This window comes from Aquila chrysaetos, chromosome 3 (assembly GCF_900496995.4).
Source record: "Aquila chrysaetos chrysaetos chromosome 3, bAquChr1.4, whole genome shotgun sequence".
NCBI classification, from domain to species: domain Eukaryota; kingdom Metazoa; phylum Chordata; class Aves; order Accipitriformes; family Accipitridae; genus Aquila; species Aquila chrysaetos.
The window spans coordinates 53,262,080-53,284,490 of NC_044006.1; the positions used below are offsets into that span (position 1 = coordinate 53,262,080).

At 34.9% G+C, this 22,411-nt stretch overlaps 1 protein-coding gene across 10 annotated transcripts in view; it reads right to left on the reverse strand.

The window, feature by feature from the left end:
• Positions 1 to 22,411, reverse strand: part of AKAP9 (A-kinase anchoring protein 9) — a 123,160-nt gene that overhangs the window by 66,139 nt on the left and 34,610 nt on the right. For 4 of the 10 annotated variants that reach the window (XM_030008497.2, XM_030008491.2, XM_030008493.2 and 1 more), the window contains exons 3-12: positions 21,547 to 21,591; positions 13,943 to 13,996; positions 13,349 to 13,519; positions 10,673 to 10,828; positions 9,521 to 9,718; positions 6,310 to 8,748; positions 4,590 to 4,803; positions 3,699 to 3,778; positions 1,748 to 1,886; positions 1,199 to 1,320 (exon numbers count right to left, since the gene is read on the reverse strand). In XM_030008497.2, the coding sequence (XP_029864357.1) occupies positions 1,199 to 1,320; positions 1,748 to 1,886; positions 3,699 to 3,778; positions 4,590 to 4,803; positions 6,310 to 8,748; positions 9,521 to 9,718; positions 10,673 to 10,828; positions 13,349 to 13,519; positions 13,943 to 13,996; positions 21,547 to 21,591 (3,618 nt within the window). Of the gene's footprint in view, positions 1 to 1,198; positions 1,321 to 1,747; positions 1,887 to 3,698; positions 3,779 to 4,589; positions 4,804 to 6,309; positions 8,749 to 9,520; positions 9,719 to 10,672; positions 10,829 to 12,938; positions 13,122 to 13,348; positions 13,520 to 13,942; positions 13,997 to 21,546; positions 21,592 to 22,411 lie in introns of those variants that run through there. The other 6 variants (XM_030008496.2, XM_030008492.2, XM_030008494.2 and 3 more) reach the window with 5 other exon arrangements.

Sequence of the window (22,411 nt, forward strand, 5' to 3'; positions counted from 1 at the left end):
CTTTGATCTCTGGGAAAATGACAGAGCAAACAATCCTGGAAACCCTTTCCAAACACATGAAGGTGAGAAGATACTCCATTTAGTATGGATTTATGAAGAGGAAATCATACCTGACCAATCTTTTGACACCACCTATTACATGCCCACAGACAAACAGATGGATAATGGGGTTGGTGAGGCCAACTGAAAACTGGCTGAACTGATGAGCTCAAAACGTTGTGATTGGTGGCAAGTCCAGCTGGAAGCCTATAACTAGTGGTGTAGCTAATGGGTCGATACCAGAGCCAACATGTTTAACCTTTTCATTAGTGTCCTGGATAATGGGACAAGAATGCACCCTCAGCAGGTTTGCAGACTGTACAAAACTGGGATGAGTGGTTGATACACCAGATGGTTGTGCTGCTGTTTCAAGAGACCTCAACAGGCCAGACAAATGGACTGAGAGGAGCCTCATGAAGTTCAACAAAGGCAAATGCCAAGTCCTGCAACCTAGAGAGGAATAGCCCTGTGCACCAGTACATGCAGAAGACTGACCAGCTGGAAAGCAGCTTTGCAGAAAAAGACTTGGGGGCCTTGGTGGGCACTAAGTTGAACAGGAACCTGCAGTGTGCCATTATGACAAAAGTCCAACAGCCTCTTGGGCAGCATTAGGAAGAGTGTTTGCAATCAAGTCGAGGGACGTGATCCTTCCCCTGTACTCAGCACTGGTGAGACACATCTAGACTGCTGGGTCCAGTGTTGCACTCCCAGTGTAAGAGAGAAACAGACATATTGGCATGAGTCCAGCAGAGGGTCACAAAGAAGAGCAGGGGCTTGGAGCACTTGTCTTACAAGGAGAGGCTGAGAGAGCTGGGAATATGTAGCCTGAAGAAGACAAGGTTGCCCACCAGGCTTGTGGAGTCTCCATCATTGGAGATATTAAAAATTCAGCTGGACAGAGTCCTGGGCAACCTCCTCTAGCTGATGCTGCTTTGTGCAAGGGGTTGGATTAGATGAACTCCAGAGGTGCCTTCTAACCTCAGCCATTCCACGATTCTGTGACATGGGTAGCAGCTTTCTCCATTTTATCAAATCATTGCCTTGCTCTGCCTCTCAACCAGGAACATAAACACAATTTCAAACACGTTCTTTGCTCATCCAGAGGGAAATCATGCAACAGATAAAATTCAAATACTCATATATGCTATAAAAAGTTTACCTGTTTACAATCCTTCATCAGCTGTGTTTGAAGTGCTTTCAGCCTACTGTATTCTTCCATTATCTTGTGTAGAAGCGCATCCAGTTCTTGCACAGCTAAATTACACAGATAACCAGCAGGGACTTAAAAAAGAAATCAAACATTTTAATACACTGAATTGTTCACGAATTCTCCACTGAAGAATTATCTGATAAACATTACATACTACTGAAACAAGTGAGGCCCCTTCCAAATTTTGGATGCATTTTTATACAGTATTGATATGTATGATTTTTTTTTGTGGAGCTACTAGCTTCTTCTACAAAAGGAGGAGGGGAAAAAAAACAAACCAAACCAAAACACTTTTTTCACCACTTTCCACTATAATGAAAACAGCACAAGAAAATAGTCATAATGAAAGTGGTTCAGAATAGTGAAGAACTCTCTAAAGCAGCTATTTAGGCACATTAATTAGCACCTGAACAAGTAACAGCACAATTGCCAGTCTGAAATACTTGAAATCAGTATTTTTATTTTTTTTTAAACAGCATGATAGTACAATGTCATTACCTTGAGCTTGACCTCTGTGTATTGGTAATTCTACACTCAGGTTTTCTTTCACAGCAGCAGGTCTACAGAAAATATGCTGTTCCCTACCACCAACTTCTACAGCAGCTGAAGAATGTTCATGCTGCTTGTCACACAAAACCTGCACAACAAATGAAACAAAGAAAAAAAGTTAAGAATTTTTTATTAACTTATCAATCACAATTCACAAAGAAAGCAAGAAAAATAGTGGCAGGAAAGTAGTATTTTGTGCATATTATCTTCTATTGAAATGATGGCATAGATGTTGAGTCATAAGAACCTAGACAATCTAAAACTCCTGATAAAAGAAACAGGTATGGAAAGACTTTTCAGCTAAAGCATAAATACACGTATTTTGGAATTGTTAATTAATTTGGAACTGCCAAGTATTAAAATCTTGCAGCGAAAGGCCTCCTTCATTAATGCTGAAAGCAAATTTACATTGTAAATGTCTCATTCTCATTAACTACAATTTTACTTGGAAGAAGGATTCCCTACTGCAGAAATTTGTATCTTTTTAGAGATTACAATTCATCTTGTTCTTAGGTATTGAGCAAATAAGATAAAAGGGGATGGCATAAGAAAACACAAGCAAGTCATAAATAGAATGCCTCACGTTTGTTAGTGCTACATGGCCATCAGAATAGTTGCCACAGTTACAACGAGTAGTCAAACAGATTTATCCATATGATTTTTGAAGATAAATGAAAAGGACTGCTCAGAATAAGTGGGATTCTTTATTTAAAGATTTTGGACTTAACAGACACCAAATTCAACTTACAAAAGTAAAACCATAATTTCTCCAAAAGCTCAACATGGCATCATACAGATCTTCCCAGCTGTGAAACAACTAATGCCGAAGACTCTCATTCAGCTGCTACTTTCCGTGAGCTATCATGGAGTCCTGCTTAATCTCTCCTATGTTGGCTCTGAAGTAAAAAAAGTGCTGCTATCCACTTTCCCAAAAAGGTGTTGAAAGTCCAGCAAAGAAGGAAAAGAAACCAAAACACCAAAACCAACCATTTGAAGTATTTAAGATTGAAAAACCATGGCTTATAATGAATGATAGAAGTAGCTTAATCTACCCAGAAATAAGTTCAAGAAGTAACTTTACTGATGGTCAAAAAGTACCTGTAAGGGCCATTGATTACTAGCACTCTACAAAAAAAAGATATGGCAAAATAGTATTATTGCTGGCTGATACTAGAATACAGACTAAAAATAAGCTTCAATTTTTGACTATAATATTTAGTTATTGAAACACTATAGACAGCAATTTTGTTAGATTCTTAGACACTTTTAAGTCTTTGAAAGATATGCTGCAGCTAAGACAGAAATTACTATCTTATTGCAGATATGAGAGTGTCAATATGTGCGTGACATCAGACTGCTGTTAAATCAAAAACATATAGCCAGTGACACACAGAAAGGGAAAAAATAATTCCAAACTAGTAGATATAAGACAAACATTAGATAGGAGATTGATTGATTAATAGTTCAATTATTACCGTAGAACTGCATGTTCAAGAGGAGTAAGTTATAAGAAATGACTTTGTGTGTTAGTGACTTCTAGAAAGATGAAACTTTGCAGAAACATACTGGAGGGCAAAGAACTTATGCCAGAAATATACACAGGGGCAAATCACGGGATGACAGAAAAAGTAGGGATAGAAAACCATCATGATAACATAAGACAAAAGAATTCTCTGGACGAGGACATAAAACAGTTTAGGAAAAAAAAACCCCACCAAACCCTTGCAAAGTTATTTTGGAAGATCAGGTTTAGCAGTCTCTATTTTGAGATCAATGCAAAGAGAAAAGCTGCAAAGAAAACCTGTTAAAAATTATGTAGAAAAATATGATGACTCACTGTATACATGATTTTTCTTTTTCAAAATTTCCATTTTAAAAAAGGCTTTTTGGTAAGTCTTACCTGAGCAAGCCTAGAACATTCCTCAGTTACAGCTTCATTCAGCTTTTCTATAAGTCTTTGTGTAGATATGACTTCATCATCTATGAATATAAATTATTCATATTATTTCTAAACACTAGATGCACAACAACTATTTAAAGGCCTGATTTCCTGCCTCAGTGAGGTTGCCTCTTCAGCTCTTGGAGAGGCATAGGTTTTTTGTTCCCCTCTTTCTTGTTCCATCACACAGACAGTTTCAATTATTACCATAGAACTGCATGTTCAAGAGGAGTAAGTGATAAGAAATGACCGTGTGTTAGTGACCTCTAGAAAGATCAAACTTTACAGAAACACACTGGAGGGCAAAGAACTTATGCCAAAAATATACACGAGGGCAAATCATGGGATGACAGAAAAAGTAGGGATAGAAAACCATCATGATAACATAAAAGCTCACTGAGGGAAAAAGTAGTAGCAAAGAAGCTTACCTAATGTGGGCAGGAAGTCAATGCAACAATTCAAAGAACGTTGAATGAAACAAGTCCAAACATATTTTGCTGATGCATTTGCTTATTATTTCAGTACAGAATACAACCTTATAGGTGAATCTATTATACAGTTCTTTACAATTAATTGGCCTAATATAATATAGCAAAACATGAGTTGTAACACTTCCTATTCCTTTTTTTTTTTTTTTTTGTTACACTATTTTTTTTTTTTTTTTTTTTTTTAAAGTACCATGAGTAATAGACTTCTTGTAATGGGTAAACAATTTGGTACAAAAACACTTCAAAATGTTCTATAAAACCAATTTATTGGACAGCTACATGCACAAACTCTTGTGCTTGTTTTCTTTTAAAGTCACTGTTTTTCATATGAAGAGCTTCACTCCCGTAATTTTGGTCAAGTTACCTGCTTTTTGAATTTTCAAGGTCTGGAGCTCCAGCTGATGCATTTTTTTAAGATCATTCATGTCTTGTAGATGACTACGTACAAGCTCCTCTTTAAGACTGCAAAGTGCACTCTCTTTTTCTGCTTTCAAGTACTCACGAACCTGGTCTACATGAGCTGAATAAACCAGGGATAGGCAAATGCGCTGTGCTTCCATCTGTAGCTGTAAATCAGTCTTTGAATAAAAAGACACATTTTACAAAGAGTGAGAAACAAGAAAACAAAAAGGTCCCGTCTTTGTGAATTTTTGAAATTAATAATATGTTGAATGGAATGCTGCAGATATGGTATGCATTAGGTAAATTTAAACATACGTAGTTGGGAAAATTGAACTGTAACAAAATAGTATGACGCTTCTTCAACTTAAAATAAAAATCAAACTAAAATCAACAAAACTCAATATGCTTCAATTCCTATTTTGCAGCAATAAAAACTCAACAAATTTTACCCCGATGAAGTGAAAGCAATATCACTACCAACAGAGTAGGTTAAGAAAGTTCACTCCAAATACAGGAAAAAAGACTTTATTATTAGCAGACCTTATAAATACTGATTTCCAAGGCTTGTAGTTCTAGTCTGCACTTTTGGGGATGTTATTGCTAAAGCAAAAACATGTTTAGGATATGCCAATAATGCGCTATTTAGAGTTCAAGTTTGAAAAGGTTTTTAGACACCTCTGGACCACAATGATTTTTTAGTTCTATGGCAGGAAATTGCAAGACCCTTACCACATCCTCATAAAAAAATAAAATACATTTTACAGCTGTAGCTCTTTTCTATAATCTCACAACTGTTTCCAATGTGGCTTTGCTTGTGATTTTATTTCTTAGGAAATGAACAAACTACAACACAACATAAAATTAGGCAGTAGTGGTATTAGTTTTTCTACAGAAAAACTTAGTTGCATACTTCTTGCAGCATGCTATTCAACTTCATCACTATATATAAATTTAAAGCCAGATTTATGATGCCAGCACCTAATTAAATACTGGTAATTCAATACTTGGCTATTTTTATTCGGAAATAACAATCCTTCCCATACCACCTGCAATTCATTTACAATACCAAAAAATACAAGCAAAATTTCTTCAGCAAAACATAGAGATTGGTTAATCACATGATATGCATAACTTCTGTATCTTCACACATTTCTCATGCTCACATCCAGACACATTTCTTAAGAAATGGTAACCACATATAAAGAATAATTTTGATAATGGAAGATTAGTTTTTTACAAGTTTGATGAAAGATTACTGAAGAAGAGTTTCATTATCTCTTCATATTGTTTGAATGAGTACTTAGAGAACTGAAAAGCTAATCAGATTAAAAAATTTTGTCCTCAATAAGATTTCACCTCAATTAAGTAAGTTAAATGCTATATCCAAGTGTGAAGTGCTCTAGACATCTTCTCCTTATCTTTTGTTGTTGCTGATTTAATTAAATGTAAGGGAAGAGCATTTCTTTCACTGAAAAATAGCATCCTCACACACATTGACTCTGGCTATCATTCTGGTCATTCATGTAACCACTTTCAACCATTGGCCACGCTGCCACACACACACAACCATTCACCTGTACTTCAAAGCATCTAATAGGAAAAATATGATGCAAATTTCCAAGTGCAAGCTCCTACAAATTTTCATAGGTAAATTATTTTCTACACTGCTTCATGTAACATACCCGTTCTGATTTTAAGGCATCCACTTGCTGCTGAAGAATATTATTTTCACTCTGTGTAATGGCTATTAACGATGTTTCATCTGTCAGCCTGTCTGTCATCCCATGCAAATGTTCTACAAGAGACTGCTGTTCCTGTTTCAACATTTGCTGAACCTCCTTTCTTTTTGTTACCTCATGACTGATATCTTTACCCGAAACTAGATTTCCTCTTACATTTACTCTTTCATCAACTTTATTCCTTGGACCAGGGGTTTTATTTCTATTTTCAGATGCTGGAGCAGCAGTCTTTGGAGCTTTAGAACATTTTGTCTTAGGGTCATCACTACTACTATTTCCTCTCTGAGTATGGCTAATTATGACTTCTAGTTCTTTACATTTTGCTAGAACTTGTTCTTTCTCATCTTTTAAGGATTTAACTTTTTCATTTAAATGACAAATTTCACTATGCTTTGACTTCAACTGTTCAGAGAGATTGGATAGTCTCAGGGATAATTCCAGTTTCTCACGCTGGGTAACTTCAAGCTTTTCCATAAGTTCTGTCGCACCTTTCTCAACAACTTCTCCAACCTCAAATGCGTCTGCCTTGAACACCTTGATTTCTTTACTCCCTTCAAAACCAGAAGTTTTAGTTTTAAATAAAACAGGTCTACTGCTTTGTAAGTGGTGAAGTTTTTCATTCAAAGCTTTGAGTTTGCTTTTATATTCAGCTTCCTGCTTATTTTTGTTCTCTTCTATCTCAGTTTTTGCCTTCAGAAGACTTGCACATTCTTTCTGCAGCTCTTTATAATTAGCTTCAAGTTTTTTCTCAGTAAATGAAAAGGCACTCTTCTGCCTTTCAGTATCCTCTTGGAGTTGACTGTTTTGATTTTTAAGTTGCTCATTTTCAGTAATCAGCTTTTCTATTCTTTTTTGCAAGTCCAAAATTTCTGACTTAGAGCTACTACTGTTGGTAAAAATGACATTTTCTTCAGAGCTTACCAACATACTTTTTAATTTCTCTTCCAGAGTTTTGTTTTCCTCCTTAAGAAGGTTATATTGTGTTTCAAGTTCTGAACACTTTTTTTGAAGGCTATCTTCCCTCTCCCTCATTTGTTCCTGCATCAACTCAGTTTTAAGCTGCAGCTCTTGCATTTCTTGTTCAAGGGTACCTTTTTCTTTTTCCTCTTGCCTAAGCACTTCAATCTCATTCTGCAGCTCATGGATTTGAAGTGTCATTTCTTCAGATTTAGAATTTACAATAGACTGCTGTAAATCTTTTAGGTTTGAAATCTCTAATATCAACTGATTTTGCTTTGTGATTAAGTTAGCCTTTTCATATTGCATGGCTTCTATCTTTTGACTCATTTCATTTTGTACCTCATCTAACTGCTGTTTATGGTGCATATTCAAGTTATCTTTAAGGCTTTCCATGTTCACTGTGTGCTCTTTTTGTAAGTCTTCTTTAAGTCTGGAAAGTTCCTCTTCATGACTAAACAGAAGCTTCGTTCTCAGTCTCTCTAATTCTGCTTCTTGAGATTCTGCCATCCTGTCCAAAACTGCATCCTTCTCCCTTTCTAGCATTTCAAGTTTTATTTTGTAATTTGTGACTTCTGCCTCATGTTTTAATTCCAATTCCTTCCTAAATTCAGAGGCAGAAGCCAGCTGAGTTTTTAAATCTTCAATCACAAACTGGTATTTTTCAGCTTCATTTAATCTACATTCCATATCCACTATCGTTTGTTTGGCTCTTTGAACCTGCTCTCTTGAAAAATTAAGTTCTTGGAAAAGATCTTCAATTTTAGTTTGTTGAAGAGACTTCTCTGCTGAAATGACTTCCATCTGTTGTGACAATTCTTGCTTTATTTTTTTCCTTTCATTGTCAGCATCTTGCAATTTCACATTCAATTCATTAATTTTAATATTCATTAAATGCATTTGATCTTTATTAACATTCTCATTCAAACATAGACTTGAAGTTTTCTCCAATTCTACTTTTTGTTGCAAAAGACGCTGTTCTATTTCCATTGCATGTTGCTTAATTAATTCTTGCTTCATTTGTACAATCTGCTGGCCGTGCATTTCATCTAATTCAGCCTGAAGTTGTGCCAGTCTCCTTTGTGTTTCTAATTCCATTCTTTGCACAATGTCAGCTTCAGACTGGCTGTCTTTATAACATCGTTTCTGCAATTCTTCCACAGTTCCCATTAACTGTTTTATTTCATCAGAACATTGTCTTTCTTTCTGTTTGTAGGTTGTAAGTTCAACTCTCATATTACTTATCTCCTGGTTCTTTAGTGAAATCTGTTCTTCCAATTCTTCAAGTAATTTACTGACATCTGATAATTTTTCCGTAAGCTGAAATGATTTTTTTTCTTCTTCTCCAAGTTTTGCTTCCAGTTCTTCAACTAATGCTTCTTTTTCTTGTTTACTCAAATCTTCTCCCTCATTCTTGTGTTTTTCCTTTAAAAAAAAAAAAAAGAGCAAAACCATGTTCTCATTTTTAGTTCATTATCTGAACATATAAGAACATTTATAGACTTAGCTATTTAAACACAATGCCTTTCTTTACAAGGCTAGTGATCATTTATAAAAAATAAATATAAATTATTTTTTTACCTCATTTGGAGGTTTTCTGTACCTTTGGAATAAGTGACAATCCCCACCCCCTGCCCCCCAAAAAAAAGCAAAAAAGCAAAAAAAAAAATCACTTCCATTTTTTCCAGTTGTGCTCTGATACTTCAAAAAAAATATTTGGTACAATCTACCGAAAGCTTTGTCTGTTGTCACTTTAAATGACATTTAATTTTTTTAGGTATTTTTAAGATGTTTTCCATGAAGGATAATTAAAAGAAGTACATGAAGAAAAGAGTTCATTCTTTCTTTAAGACAGAACAGACTGTTCAAGCAAGTTATTTTTCATTTTTTTTCCTAACAAAATAATGTCATCTAATGAAGGCATTCTAATATACAGTGTAATTTCATCACTTGTTGTAAATATTTCTGCAATTTTTTAAAACATGATACTTAATACTGACATAAAAATTTCAGTTTGAAATTATACACATATTATGTGTTAGTTAACAGAAGCAGTCTTAAAAACTTAAAATCTTTGTATGCATTATATGCAGCACACTCATAATCTGTGCTTTGGCGCTTATATTTCAAAGGAACTACAAAATCCTGGAAAGAAAAAAGAGATTAGAAAAGAGATCTTTCTTAGTAAGGAACATACCATTTCATACATTGTGATTTTGTCTTGAAGACATGTAATCTGCACTTCAAATTCTTCATTCTTTTTTTGATAATTCTTCAGCAGACTTTCTTGTTCTTCTAGCTGTTGCTGATGTGAAAGTATCTGTTGCTTTGCCTGCAATAAATCAGCAGCTGTGCAACTATGGCTGGTGTTCCTTAGGGCTTCACTTGCCTGCAACTTGAATGTTAAAAAAGATAAAACCTAAAATATATCAAGTTTTTCAGAAATAGCTTGCACTATGTACAGAAAGAGTTATCTTTACCTTCTTCTTCCACATCACAAGCCCAAAGACTATCACAAAATTTTATAAGTTCTTTTAGGAGGAACTGAAATATCCTTATTCTTTTGTGATAGCCAACCAATAAAATTATTTAATATCGTTTTATGGTGAGCTAGCACAAGACAACACTGTCTCAGAAACATTTCTAAGTAGTAAAATGATCTAGTTATAATTACTGTCCCCAAAATCTAATTTTTAATACTAAAAACTCAGGCTTCAGAATATAATCTCCTTGAAGCTCAAAAAAGCTGTATTAAGTGCTTAAACAGCAAAAAATACTACAATATTCAATTGCAACACCGTAAACTATAGTCATGCAGATTAACAGAGCATCCATGGCACCTCAATCACCAGTGCTTTTTAGAACAAATGCTTCTCTGAAGCTTATCTTTGTTATTTAAACTACTTTCTAATAACACCACAAGAGGCAGGTTTTACCCAAAAATACAGGAAGGACTGGAGCATGAAATGGCAGCCCACCAAAGCTGATGGCTGGCTGTTTTGATTTCAAAGAGAACAGGTTGGATTTCTGCCCAAAGCTCTGATAACTAATTACACAAGTGTTCTTCCCTAACATAACTGCCATCATCCAGTATTTATCAGAAGCTATTACCACATACTAGGAAAGAAAACAGACTAATCTTTATTATTTTATAGTGAATTAGTACAACAAACCAGGTACTATAATGACAACTGTAGGATGGGTAAAGTGACTGCTGATCTATACTGAGACCAATTCTTCAAAAATGCACAAAAATTTCTGTGTTTCTGCAGGAAGCAGCCATTTATGGACCCTCCAAAGTGACACCAATTTTCAAGCCCAAATAAATATTGGTAGCACTGTAACTTACATGCTGAAACTGAATTTGCAGTTTTTGACTTTGTTCAGTAAGCTCTAAGAACTCCCTCATAGTTTCATCCTTTTCCTTCCGTGCCTGCTGTAGGTTAGTAGTGAGTTGAGTGATAATGTCATCTCTTTTTTTGATAGCAGCTTCAAATTCTTGCAGCTACAAAAGATAAAATTTAAACTATTAGTGCACATCAAAGCCACAGACAAAAAAAATACTAGCTTATTCTTGTTAAGTAGGAATACATCATCCCTAACTTCTCCATTTAAAAGATGTCACACAGACCTACTGGAGCATTTATGTTTTCGCTAACTCTATTTGTAAATAGTTCAGACACAGTTTCCCCCCCCCACCTTCATTTAACAATATACGACCTCTCCATAAAATGTATTTATCAAAGAACAAAATCCGAACCTTTAAGAATGTTAATTAGTTAAATATATAACCTGCTTTTAAACTAAAAAGCATGGCCACATAAACAAACCATCAGAAAGGAAGCCAGAGTATCTACTTAGAGTGTTTCAGCAATTTTGTACAACTACTCATGTCTACACACTTTTCCCACAATAAATGCAAGTTATATCATCTCTCACTGAAAGTGCAATAAATTGCACTCATTGTACTAACAGCATATAATAGATAGCATGCAGTATCCTACATTGTGAACCCAGAGAAATTATTCATAACTACATTAGAAAATCAGCTTAAGCTGCAAAACTGATAGTGTATTTTATAGATGAATCTTTTGTAATTTGTAATGATGAAGAAATGATAAATGTACAGAAAAAAATCCTTTGCAAGTGTTCCATTTTTTTTGTAGGATTACACTCAGGCAGTCAGAAAGTCTACAATATGGGACTATTTTCACGTGCAATTATATAAATAGATGTGTTACTCACTTTAAAGTCACTTTGTCAATTTGAACTCATTTAAGGCTAGTGGAAGCTTCACCTCTACGTATTGCACATTTCTTAAACCATCAGTCACCTTCTGTAACTGTTTTGTTTACAGTGCTCCCAAAAAGAAGCTTCTCCAGGTTATATGCTGAGTCTTGAAGTTAAAATTATAATGCTTCCAGAAAAAGCTTACTGATTTAGAGGATAGGGACATTATTCAGTGGGACATAAAAAACAGAAGTCCCTTAAACAAGCCAAACTATGCAAAGTATTTGAGGAAATTCTTTTAAGGTTCTTTTCAGAACACTGCAGTGAACTCCTACTTTAAAAGCACAGACCTAGTGGAAATACTAGATGTTTGTTATAATAGAGAAAATTAGGAACAGATCAGACACTTAAGTGTGTCATATCTTTCCTTTTGCATCTGTTCAATAAAATCAAAGTAGTAAATTTATCTGTTATATGGTAGTTTTCAACTTTTTTAATTCAGTCCTTTTCTTTAACAAACAGGCAGAACTAAAGCACACAACATATCCGCCGCACTCCCCTTTTACAATTCTTTTGTTTCTTCTGAAAAATAAACCATATGTATTTCTCAACTGAGATATTACGCACCGTACCACTATCACACGAAAATATGCTGCAACTATTAAAATATTATTGTACCACAGCCTGTTTCGTTTTAATATATTTTTAATTTATTTTAAAAATAGTAATCATAGCCATTTTTAAAATGCAAACATTTTCACTTTCAGGTTTTTCAGGAAAAACTAACAGTAGTCACAATTGTGAGAAACTAAAATTATGCTTATGTTCTTTATTATGCTGTAATTATGACTATTATGTTTAGCACAACAGATACAAAACAGTAATTAGAAGCTAAGTTTGACTTAAAATGCAACACAGAGATTCATCAACGGACAAAAGAATGATAAACCATCTCCTCCAGGGCAACCACCTAAAGATCACTCTAGTATGGTGGAAAACATGACATCCATTTTCATAGATAAAATACAAATGAAAGCAGAAAAAATTATAACTGTGCAATAACAATGACGGTGAGAATGACTGAATATTGGAACAATTTTTGTATTCCACTTTGCAACAAATAGAAAAACACAATGATGTGACCTGAATCCAAATTAAAAGAGAGAGAGATAAGACATCAAGCACGACAAAGCACTGACTTCAGTGCATTGCACCACTTGCTTAAACTGGAAGAATATTCTTTATTTTAAAACCTAACTTTAAATTTCAATGGTATTTCTAAAATAAGAAATACTTCCCTGTAATCCCAAGTTATTAGATGTTTATTAAAACATTCTGACACAGTTGCCTTGTATTTCAGACTGGGAAGTCTGACATACAAATACCTTTTTAGTTCAAGGATCAACTCAGTTATATCATTCCTTAGGAAGTGAAACCTGAGGATTTTTGATCTTGGAGGAACAGGAAGGTATTAAAGTAATGCAGTCTTTGCACAACTAGAGAAGAATTAAGGCTTTTCTTGAAGAAAATTGTCTTTCCATTCCTGATTTGAAGAAAGTCACTGCAAAGACTGGAATTTTAGTCACAAAATACAGAGAAAAAGGACACACAATGGAAATGCCATTCAAAGAAATAGAGTGCATGGTATGTGATTTAAAGAAATTATGTGTAATTCTGTATCACACACTGACTGCATTCTGAACAGCTGCCATCAAGTGTGAACTCTTTCAGGTGACACTCTGCATTTTTGCATGTAACCAAGTAGCAAGTAGAAAGCAACATAAGGTAATTATACCTGTTGCAATCCTTCTGTACCATATGCTGCCCTCATTTCTTCTAGCTCTCTGTTTAGCTCTTCAATCTCTTGTTGTTTCCCAGCCAATTCATCCTCCATCACCTCTAGCTGCGTGTGAGAGTGCTGCATTCCATGCTCAGAACAAATCTCTCCAACTCCAAATTCTTCTTCCTAAATCAATCCAAGTTCCTTAACATGCCATTTTTTTATGCTTTATCACAGTAAGTAAACTCAAATATCAAATGGCACCTTAGAACATTAACATACAATACAGCATCGAAGATCTTATTGCCATGGTAACCTCCTTTGTTAGTATAATTCACACCTCAAAAGCACTGACATAAAGCATTTCTTCAAGTTCTGCTTTATAATCTTAGCCTTAATAGTAGTAAATTGTTTTGCATTTCAAGTTTAATGACACACTATATTAATATATAACACTATATAAAACCCTATATTAATATATAAATGCAGATGCAGAGCACAGCATGCAAAATAAAATATTAGTCAGCAACATAGTTTTTGTTCAAAACAAATTGTTTGAGGTTTTTAGTATTCACCATTAGTATTACGATTCAATTTGCAATACTGTACCCTGATTAAGTCTGCAGGTATAGCTGTTCTTGTCACAAAACTGCAACCATTTACCTGTATAAAGACAATTTCTAAATACATTATTATTTGAAATAAAGCTTGATTTCTATTTTCCATTCATTTGAATCTTATGTGGTGTTTCCTGCAGACCTACGGGAATTTTTATGCTACAAAAACTTATTTCATTTGAAACACAAAATAGCTTTATATATAGTAAATTGCATCACAGTAACCATAGGTAACAGGTAAATCACCCAAAACTGCAAAAAGAGATACTACTGTCTAAAAACAAAAACCATATTATGAATTTAAACATGTACAGAAAACAAAGGAATTCAGATTTAAAGGTCAATGCAAAGCTTTATACTTTAAATGATTAAAATGCAGTACTGCAGTGTTTCATATTATACGTTTAATATTTCTATATAATACTAAACATAGTTTTGCTTTCTAAAAGATATTTATACACCCCAAGATTTACTCTTTCTGAAAGTCACCAATCTCTCGATAGTCAATTAAAGGCAGTATCATAGACTCATCCTCAGTTTGAAGGAATTTCTTAAAATTGAAAAAGAGCAGAAATTTTACATTTAACATAAGACATTTTAAAAAAAATCCTCTTTCACTCACCTAACACCGCAATCCCTTTCAGCTTCTATGAGAATTTTGGTTCTACAGACTGTGCAAACCTGTAACAACGAATCTCCAAAAGGCAAGCACAAGCCAAAGTAGCAGTTACAGGTTTAAAAAAAAAAAAAAAATCCAAATGAAAAGAACATGCTGGGTACTTGTGAGTAACCATAAAACTGACAGGCAGGCTCTTAAAACAGCAGATCAATCTTTTAAAATAAGAAAGCAAGAACAGCTGTGTTTCCCCTCAGAGCTGTTTATTATATCAGAGCCTGAAACAAAAATAATGGTATTAGAGATGGAAGGGCGTCATAGCATTTCAGACCCAAATACTATGTCTACATCAAAAAAAAGGTATACTGCTCAGACATCTGCCATAGTCTATATCAGGGCTTATTTACAAAGGACTGTCATGCTTGAGAAAATCAATAAGAACACTGTTATAAATGGGATCAATAGTCATCGAGTTTGTATTAAGAGAATGAATAAACCTGCATTAGACAAGAATTTGCGGAGCTGACACAGTGCCCTTTCAATTCCTGACTTCCTCAGTAAAAAGGAAGATACCACACTGAGATTACCACCTTATTTTAGGAGAAATAAAGAAAATTGCAGCAAACAGCAGTCCAGGCAACTCATAGAGGCACTGCACATCATTTGTGTATTGCCAGATGTATGTCTGAATGTAGACCGAACAAGTGCCTACACAGTGCCTGGCACCAATTTCTTTATTCAGATTTTGGCACATGTCCCAGATTAATAACACTAGCAGTTTAATAGAAACTCTATTATGGAATACTTCTTTTAACTCCCATTTTATTTAGGCTTAATTGATAAAGATGTCGTGTATGATTCTTGTAATCTACCACAGTGGACATGCTTCTCTTCCTGTGAATCATTTCTGTGTGCAACAATCAAAGACTCTTAGATGCTTTATGGAAAGACATAAAAGCCTTATCTCATTAGACCTTCCAGACTCCTTAGCAGCTGAAATTTCTGCAAAAGACCTTTTACTTATAAAAGGGATTTTGCTACACACATTCAGAACAACTGTCTGGAGCTTCAGAAATCCTGCCTCATTTCACAGGAGCCTAGCTCTTAGACATCACAGAAGTGAACCACAACAACACGGTAGCCCGTGCTGTTTCTCATCTGATACCTCCTCCTTTCAAATGCCTTATGCCTTCTGGTAAAGTGCAAGTTGAAACATGACAAGATAACAAACTGCCCTGTAATCTATGGAAAAAGCAGCCAGGTGCTGCGCTGATGGGAGCCTCACGAGCATCTTGGCAACTTCCCGCATGACAGAAATTCTGCTGAGTCAGAGCAGACAGACAGTTGGGGCTGAGTTATTAGCTTCAAAATATCTTAGTTTAAGATTAATTTCTCACTCATCTGCAATATATGAAGGCTGTAGTCCACATACCAACTTCAGCGTTAACAGGTGTCTATGCAAGGCCTATTGGACTTCTGTGTTTTGTCTCATGGCCCCAGCAGTTTACCTGCATAGAGATCTTCTGCAAGCCCATAAATACTATTGATGTACATCCTTATAATTTCTTCTTTTAAAGCTTTGCAGTTCACCTTTAACACTGACATCTCCTTATGCCTTAATACCTTATGATGTGCTCAGTTACATACCCCAGCAAACAATTAAACATTTAAAGAAATAATCAAACCACAGAGCATTTTAAGATAATGGAAGCAGGGAGTAACAAGAGCTCTGAAGACAATTGCATAAATAAATAACCACAAAGTAAGAAAAAATTAAATTTTACAATACATTAGCTACCCAGGAGCAACTGTTTTGGTGAACAAAATATATGGAACAAGTGACAGTTATGGAAGTCCCTCAAAGGACGTTCTCTCTGATTTTTGTTCCTTGCTTGTATTTTCAAAATAATTCACAGAAATAGTATTTAATAATATAAAGGAAAATATAATTTGTAGTCTATTGGCTAAAAATAAACGTAAAATTTATATTGCATCAGTAAACACATATGCTTAAGACAAATGAAAGGAATCTTCTTCCAGAGAAACACAAGAAAAACCAACTTCCACGACTGAATTAAGGCAGTGATTCCACAACAATAGCCACCAGAGGTCAGGATTAAATTTATGAAATCACTGTATTCCTTTTAATGTTCCTTAGACCTTGGAAGACCTGAAATTGTACCTCCGAAACAGCAGTAATAATATATGATGTGTAACTGCTTATAACGTTAATGCCAGTATCACAGAGATTTCCCTTTATAATTAGCAAATTCATGCTCAGCATAAATCAATACATACTGTTCAATCACTGAAAAACGTAGAAAATACCTTAATGCATGAAAATAATATAACCTTTTACAGAAAGACAAGCAGACTTCTGACTAAAAAAGTGCTTTGATTTGGTAGTAGAAACATGCAGAATTATCTGGAATGGATTCACAATTTTACCTCATGTTTTCATTTTTTTTCTCCCCTTTTCTGTTACATTTTGGACATCTGATTCTTTCACAAAAATTAATACTTGGACCTCCCACACTGCTTGTCTTATGCAAAGTTCTTAGCCTTTCCTCAATTTTCTAGTTATGTCACAACTGACTACATGAAACTTAGCTAAAATTAGCAACTAGGGCAACTTGGGAAAATGAATTTCAGTTGTTTTGTTTTTTTTTTTTTTAATACTCCATAAACAAAAACCGTTTTCAGTTTGTGATGAAATTAATTACAATCATATAATATAACTAAGGTTAATAACTTCTGAAGGATAACAATTGATGGCTTTTTAAAATATCATGGCTTAATATACTTTTCTAATTATTAATAGCACCCAACGTAAGATTTCTTTACATAGTGGTTAAGGTTGAGGTATAGAATTTCATTAACATTTCCAAAAAACCGCCAACTTTGTAGACTTCATATTAACCATCTTTTCAGAAGTACACTTTGTAAATGGGTAAGAGAGTCAATAAGAGGAAAAAAACAAATCAGGTGGAACAGTCTTTCAGTTATACTATAAAATTGACACATATGGAAAATACGTGGGGGCAAATTTACCTTACACAGTTATAAAAAACCAAAAAATTCTAACTGTTGGAAAAAGCCTAACTTCCCTTAGCTCTAAGCGTAGACCATAACCTTAAATAGCTAATCACCATTATCATTTAATTTAAGACTATGCAGGTAGGTGTCATTCTTGCTCAAATTGAGTAATTTGTTACAAAAGGCAAGTTGGTCACACGAAGGATTTATCGGTCTCCAGTTTGGCTACTACCTTGGATAGTGTAGGTATTTAGAGAGGTGACAGAACAAACTGAAAAAAAGACTTATTTACAGCAAAATTCCTTCAAAACAAGAATTCTTATATAAACATTCACTGGTTCCTTCAACTTTGCTTAGACAACTGTATTGGCTTATAATCGTGTGTCTGGTAAGTCTCCTAAAGATGGAAATACTTATCACTGAATATCACCAATTCCTCAAGAGAAGGGGCAGAAGAATTAAAAACATCTGACTTATTTTACCAACTACAACAAAACAAATGATTTATGACCTATTTCACTTTGAAGCATGACAGCCTCGATTTCAACATCATTTCTGACAAAAAAACCACTAAGAAAAGTACAGATGTTCTTCTAATCAATGAGGGAAAAGATGGATCAACAGGCCTATGTTTCTACAAATGTGGGGTTTCTTAGCATTCCAAAAAGGATGTCATGTATCTGAAAAAAAGGTAAGCTCAAGATTTCATACAACTTCATCATTACGCTGTTAGAGACAGAATTTAACTTATTCTCATCTTCTTCAAGTGAAAAGGCTTCAGATCGCTTTATTTACAGGGTGGCCATGAATGCAAGTAGAACTTTTAATAATGAAAGTAACATTACAGCTGACATGAAACATATTGAAAATTCAGTTCCTAAAATGTATGCGTTCCTAAGCATGTTGTTTCCTCATTGCAGATACCAGCCAATTGTAATGAACTGGAATTAAAAAGAGCTTGTTAAGATAGCAACTCTCATCACTTGAGTTTGTTCTTCACCAGATCCAGTATCATGTTACTATACACAAGTTTTGTGTTGCCTACTTATGTCTTGGAAAATAACTCTCAGGGAGGTAAAAAGTCTTTTTGCAAGAATGAATACAAGAAGTGCCTAGAAATGCATCTGTCATTGCATTTTTGAGGAAATCTGCAATTTTGAGGAAATCTGCAGGTTTTTAAAAGGTACATTCAGAAGGCAGTCTGGCTGTAATTCTGTTGTCTTTAGTATCTGAAAAATTGCTCCCTAATGTACTTTGTAGGCATCTACAGAAATCTTTGAAGAATGAAGCAGAGTGAAGTTAAAGGTTTAGATGTGAAAATTCATTTTAAAATGAGAGCTTTGAATTCAACTGATACTAACAACAAAATACTAAAAATCAGAACATATCGACAATTATCATGAGGCGCTATGCCAGATCTTTTCTGTATTCTGTCTGCTTGTGCAAAGATGTGTTTTCTTGAGCTTCTGCAATCAGTTTCCAACACTGCTTCCTACAGTCTCAGAAGTGATCAAAATTTCTTAGTCGTATTTCATTATATATGTAATACCTCTAACTTGTAAAAATACATGAACATCAATGCCACTGTCAACTGTTTTCATGGGTTCATTCTTCACATACTGCATATTCCATTTAATAGTAATCACATACCATGGTGATGCACATTCTAAAAAAGTGCAGTAAGGTCACAGCAGTTGTTCCAAAGTGTATTTGCTACACTCTCAATGGCAAACTGTGTGCACATACTGCCCTATCATCTTACCATACGTAAAGCAAACTCAGATTCTTTTTATTCTTTGCTACTTTAATTCCTTGGACAAAATAAACCACATTTTATCTATGAAAAACACTACATCTTTAAACTGATTTTCTTCCCCAGGTAGCGTTTGCTTCAAGCCCTTGCACCTATCCCTCCACAAAAATATTTTTTCTTTCTTTCATTTACAGCACTCCAACAGCTGCACTGGAATCTTCGATTCCAAAAGCACCAGTCTCAGATACTTTTTTTTAAAATTTGCATCACAAAACCCATGCCACAGAAACGATCATAATTGACCAGACCAAGGGTCCATATGGTTCCGTATTCTGTATTTGAAAGTAGCCAATAATTAATATAAGGGAACATTTTCCCTGTATTCCCAAGTGCCTTCTCCCAACACACCAGAATAAAGTGAGGGTGTTTATAAACAAGGACAAGAGGAAGAAGTGGGAGAGAAAGGTGTCAAACTGGGGAATAGGGGGACAGGAAAAGAATTCAACTAAAAAGCCTGAGACCAACTCTATGGAGGAAACTGTAACTGGGATTTGATGAGAGAAGTTGGAAAGAAAAACTACTGCTTTCATCTAGGACAAGTTGAGCTGAACATTAGGAGGACCCCAACATAAGAAGAGGGAATAAAGGAGAAGAGGTTTTCAAGGGAGAGGGAGAAAAAATATTAAAAGAAGACAGAAGGAGAAACAATGCTTGGATGAAGTTGGAAAGGCTGGGAAAGAAACTGGACTTCAGAATGACTGAAGAAGGAAAAATAGAAACAGGCTGAAAAGCTTGTAAGACTGAGCTAAGAAACCAAGCAAGGGGAAAAAGGGGATGGGCGAGGGAAGGTGAAAAGATTGACAGAAGCTATTACAGAGAAGGGAAGAATTTACAAAAAACTAAGGGATAGAAAACAGACAGAGTTGGTCAGGAGAATAGGCTGGGAGAAGAAGCAAGTGAAGACAGAGCATTTAAGTTGGGAAACAAAACTCTTTCCAGTTGTCAGGGTATGTCTAGACTGCCCACTGTGGTAACGATTTTACTTTTGCACCATGCAATGCAACAGGTCAGGGACACATTGTCTGCTGTGTATATTCCCTTAGGCTTCACAATAAGCAGCTATAATACTAGTATTGAACAAATAGTTATTCTAAGGCATAGTCACCTTCTCTTACAAAAGGCTAAATCAAGAGAGGAACAAAGTATTCTAAACCAAATTTACTTCAGCAATGGAGACTCATTTGATTACTTCATCCCCTCTTACTTATTGCCAAGTTTAAGATTCTGGGGTGTGTTTTGCAGAAGTGTTTAGCACAGAGATTTGCAAAACAAAACCCAGATTGTCACTACAGAAAGTGATTGTTTGAGACATGAAAAATTAATTTTTTTAAACTAGAAACAATATTTACTGTAGATATTCCATGGGTATTTCTTGCAAGCATGTTCTTGACCCACACTTATGCATGAGGTAGTCTACTCCTTACAAACATTAACAAACTGTTTTATTTGGCAAGACCAAAATTCCATGTATGCTACTACCCTTCGACGTGACAGAGATGAGTAGTAGCTGCCAACGTGTGGTGGGTTGACCTTGGCCAGCAGCTAAGCCCCCCCTCCACAGTCAGTCACTCACTCCCCCACCAGCGGGATGGACGAGAGAATCGGCAGGGCAAAAGCAAAAAAAAATTCACGGGTTGAGATAAAGACAGCTTAATAAGTGAAAGAAAACAAAACAAACCCCCCAAACAACAAGCGATGCAAAGGCAATCACTCACCACCTCCCACCAGCAGACTGATGCCTAGCCAGTCGCTGAGCAACAGCTGCTTTGGAACTCATTAAAATGTAATCAACTTATTAAATAGTTTCCCACAGAAAATTAGTAGAAATTATGCACAGCCACAACTCCAATGGCAACAATAAGCATTAATACAACCGTAATGATGACATTGTTACAACAGTTCATATATCTACTACATTATTGATTATAGTAGCCATCCCATTATGTAGTTGACATAATGCCTGCTTTAATGGTACATTACTCATACCAGTAATGACATGCAACAGCTTTGTCTATAATATCACATTTGCTCTTTCTTTCCTTCTCTTTTTGAAAAACAATGCACAGCATTGCATTAAACATGTAAAATAAAGTTGAAAGAAAAGTTAGGAAAAGCATTACTTCAGTCTTACCTCAGAACTGTAATCTTCTACTGTGGTGGAAATTTCACTTTCTGGCTAAAATAAAATATTAAAATATTTACAATGATGGCACTCTAAAAATATTAAACAAGATATTTTCCATCTGTTTCTGAGAATGTAGATAATATTTGAAAATATTAAGGTATCCATGAATTTGATTAGAATACATATAGCGAAGGCCACTTTCACTTCCTTGAAATCTCAGCTTTAAAAAAGAAAAAGTTACTTTGCTCTTCAACTATGATCATGGAAACATTATAATTACATGACAAAGTCTTCTAATGAAAATATAACATACAGGTACAAAATAGTATCTTGGAAATGTAACTTAATTTTTTTTTTTTTTAAAGAAATAAGGAGTACCAAGAAAAGGGCTTTTCTCTGATAGATTAATTTTACCTAATTAGGAATTTTGCTGGCTTAAGAACTTCACCATATACAGAATGCAATTTTCATACATGCAGGACTTTTGACATTGACTAGAATTTTAAAGCAAACACTCATCATCTCCTTCAGCTTCCATGGAAACCAAGGAAAGGTAAAAGTGATCAGGAAGAACAAGGACAAAGACTCAAAACTTGTGATCTAATGAATTAGAGCAATTAAAGGAACAAAGCCTTAACAAACTGAGCATAAACATGCCATGGAAGGTGCTTGAATTAAATATAGAGTATCCTGATGAACTACATACAATGTATCAGGTTTGAGAATCAAGATGTTAGTAGGAGAATATGCAAAATATTTAAATTATCTACATAAGGTGCACTATTGGGGAATAAGCAAGTACCCTTTTGAACTTGAAAAGTGTAATTTTGAGTTAAAACTACTTTAGCAAAAATGAAATGTACATAATAGG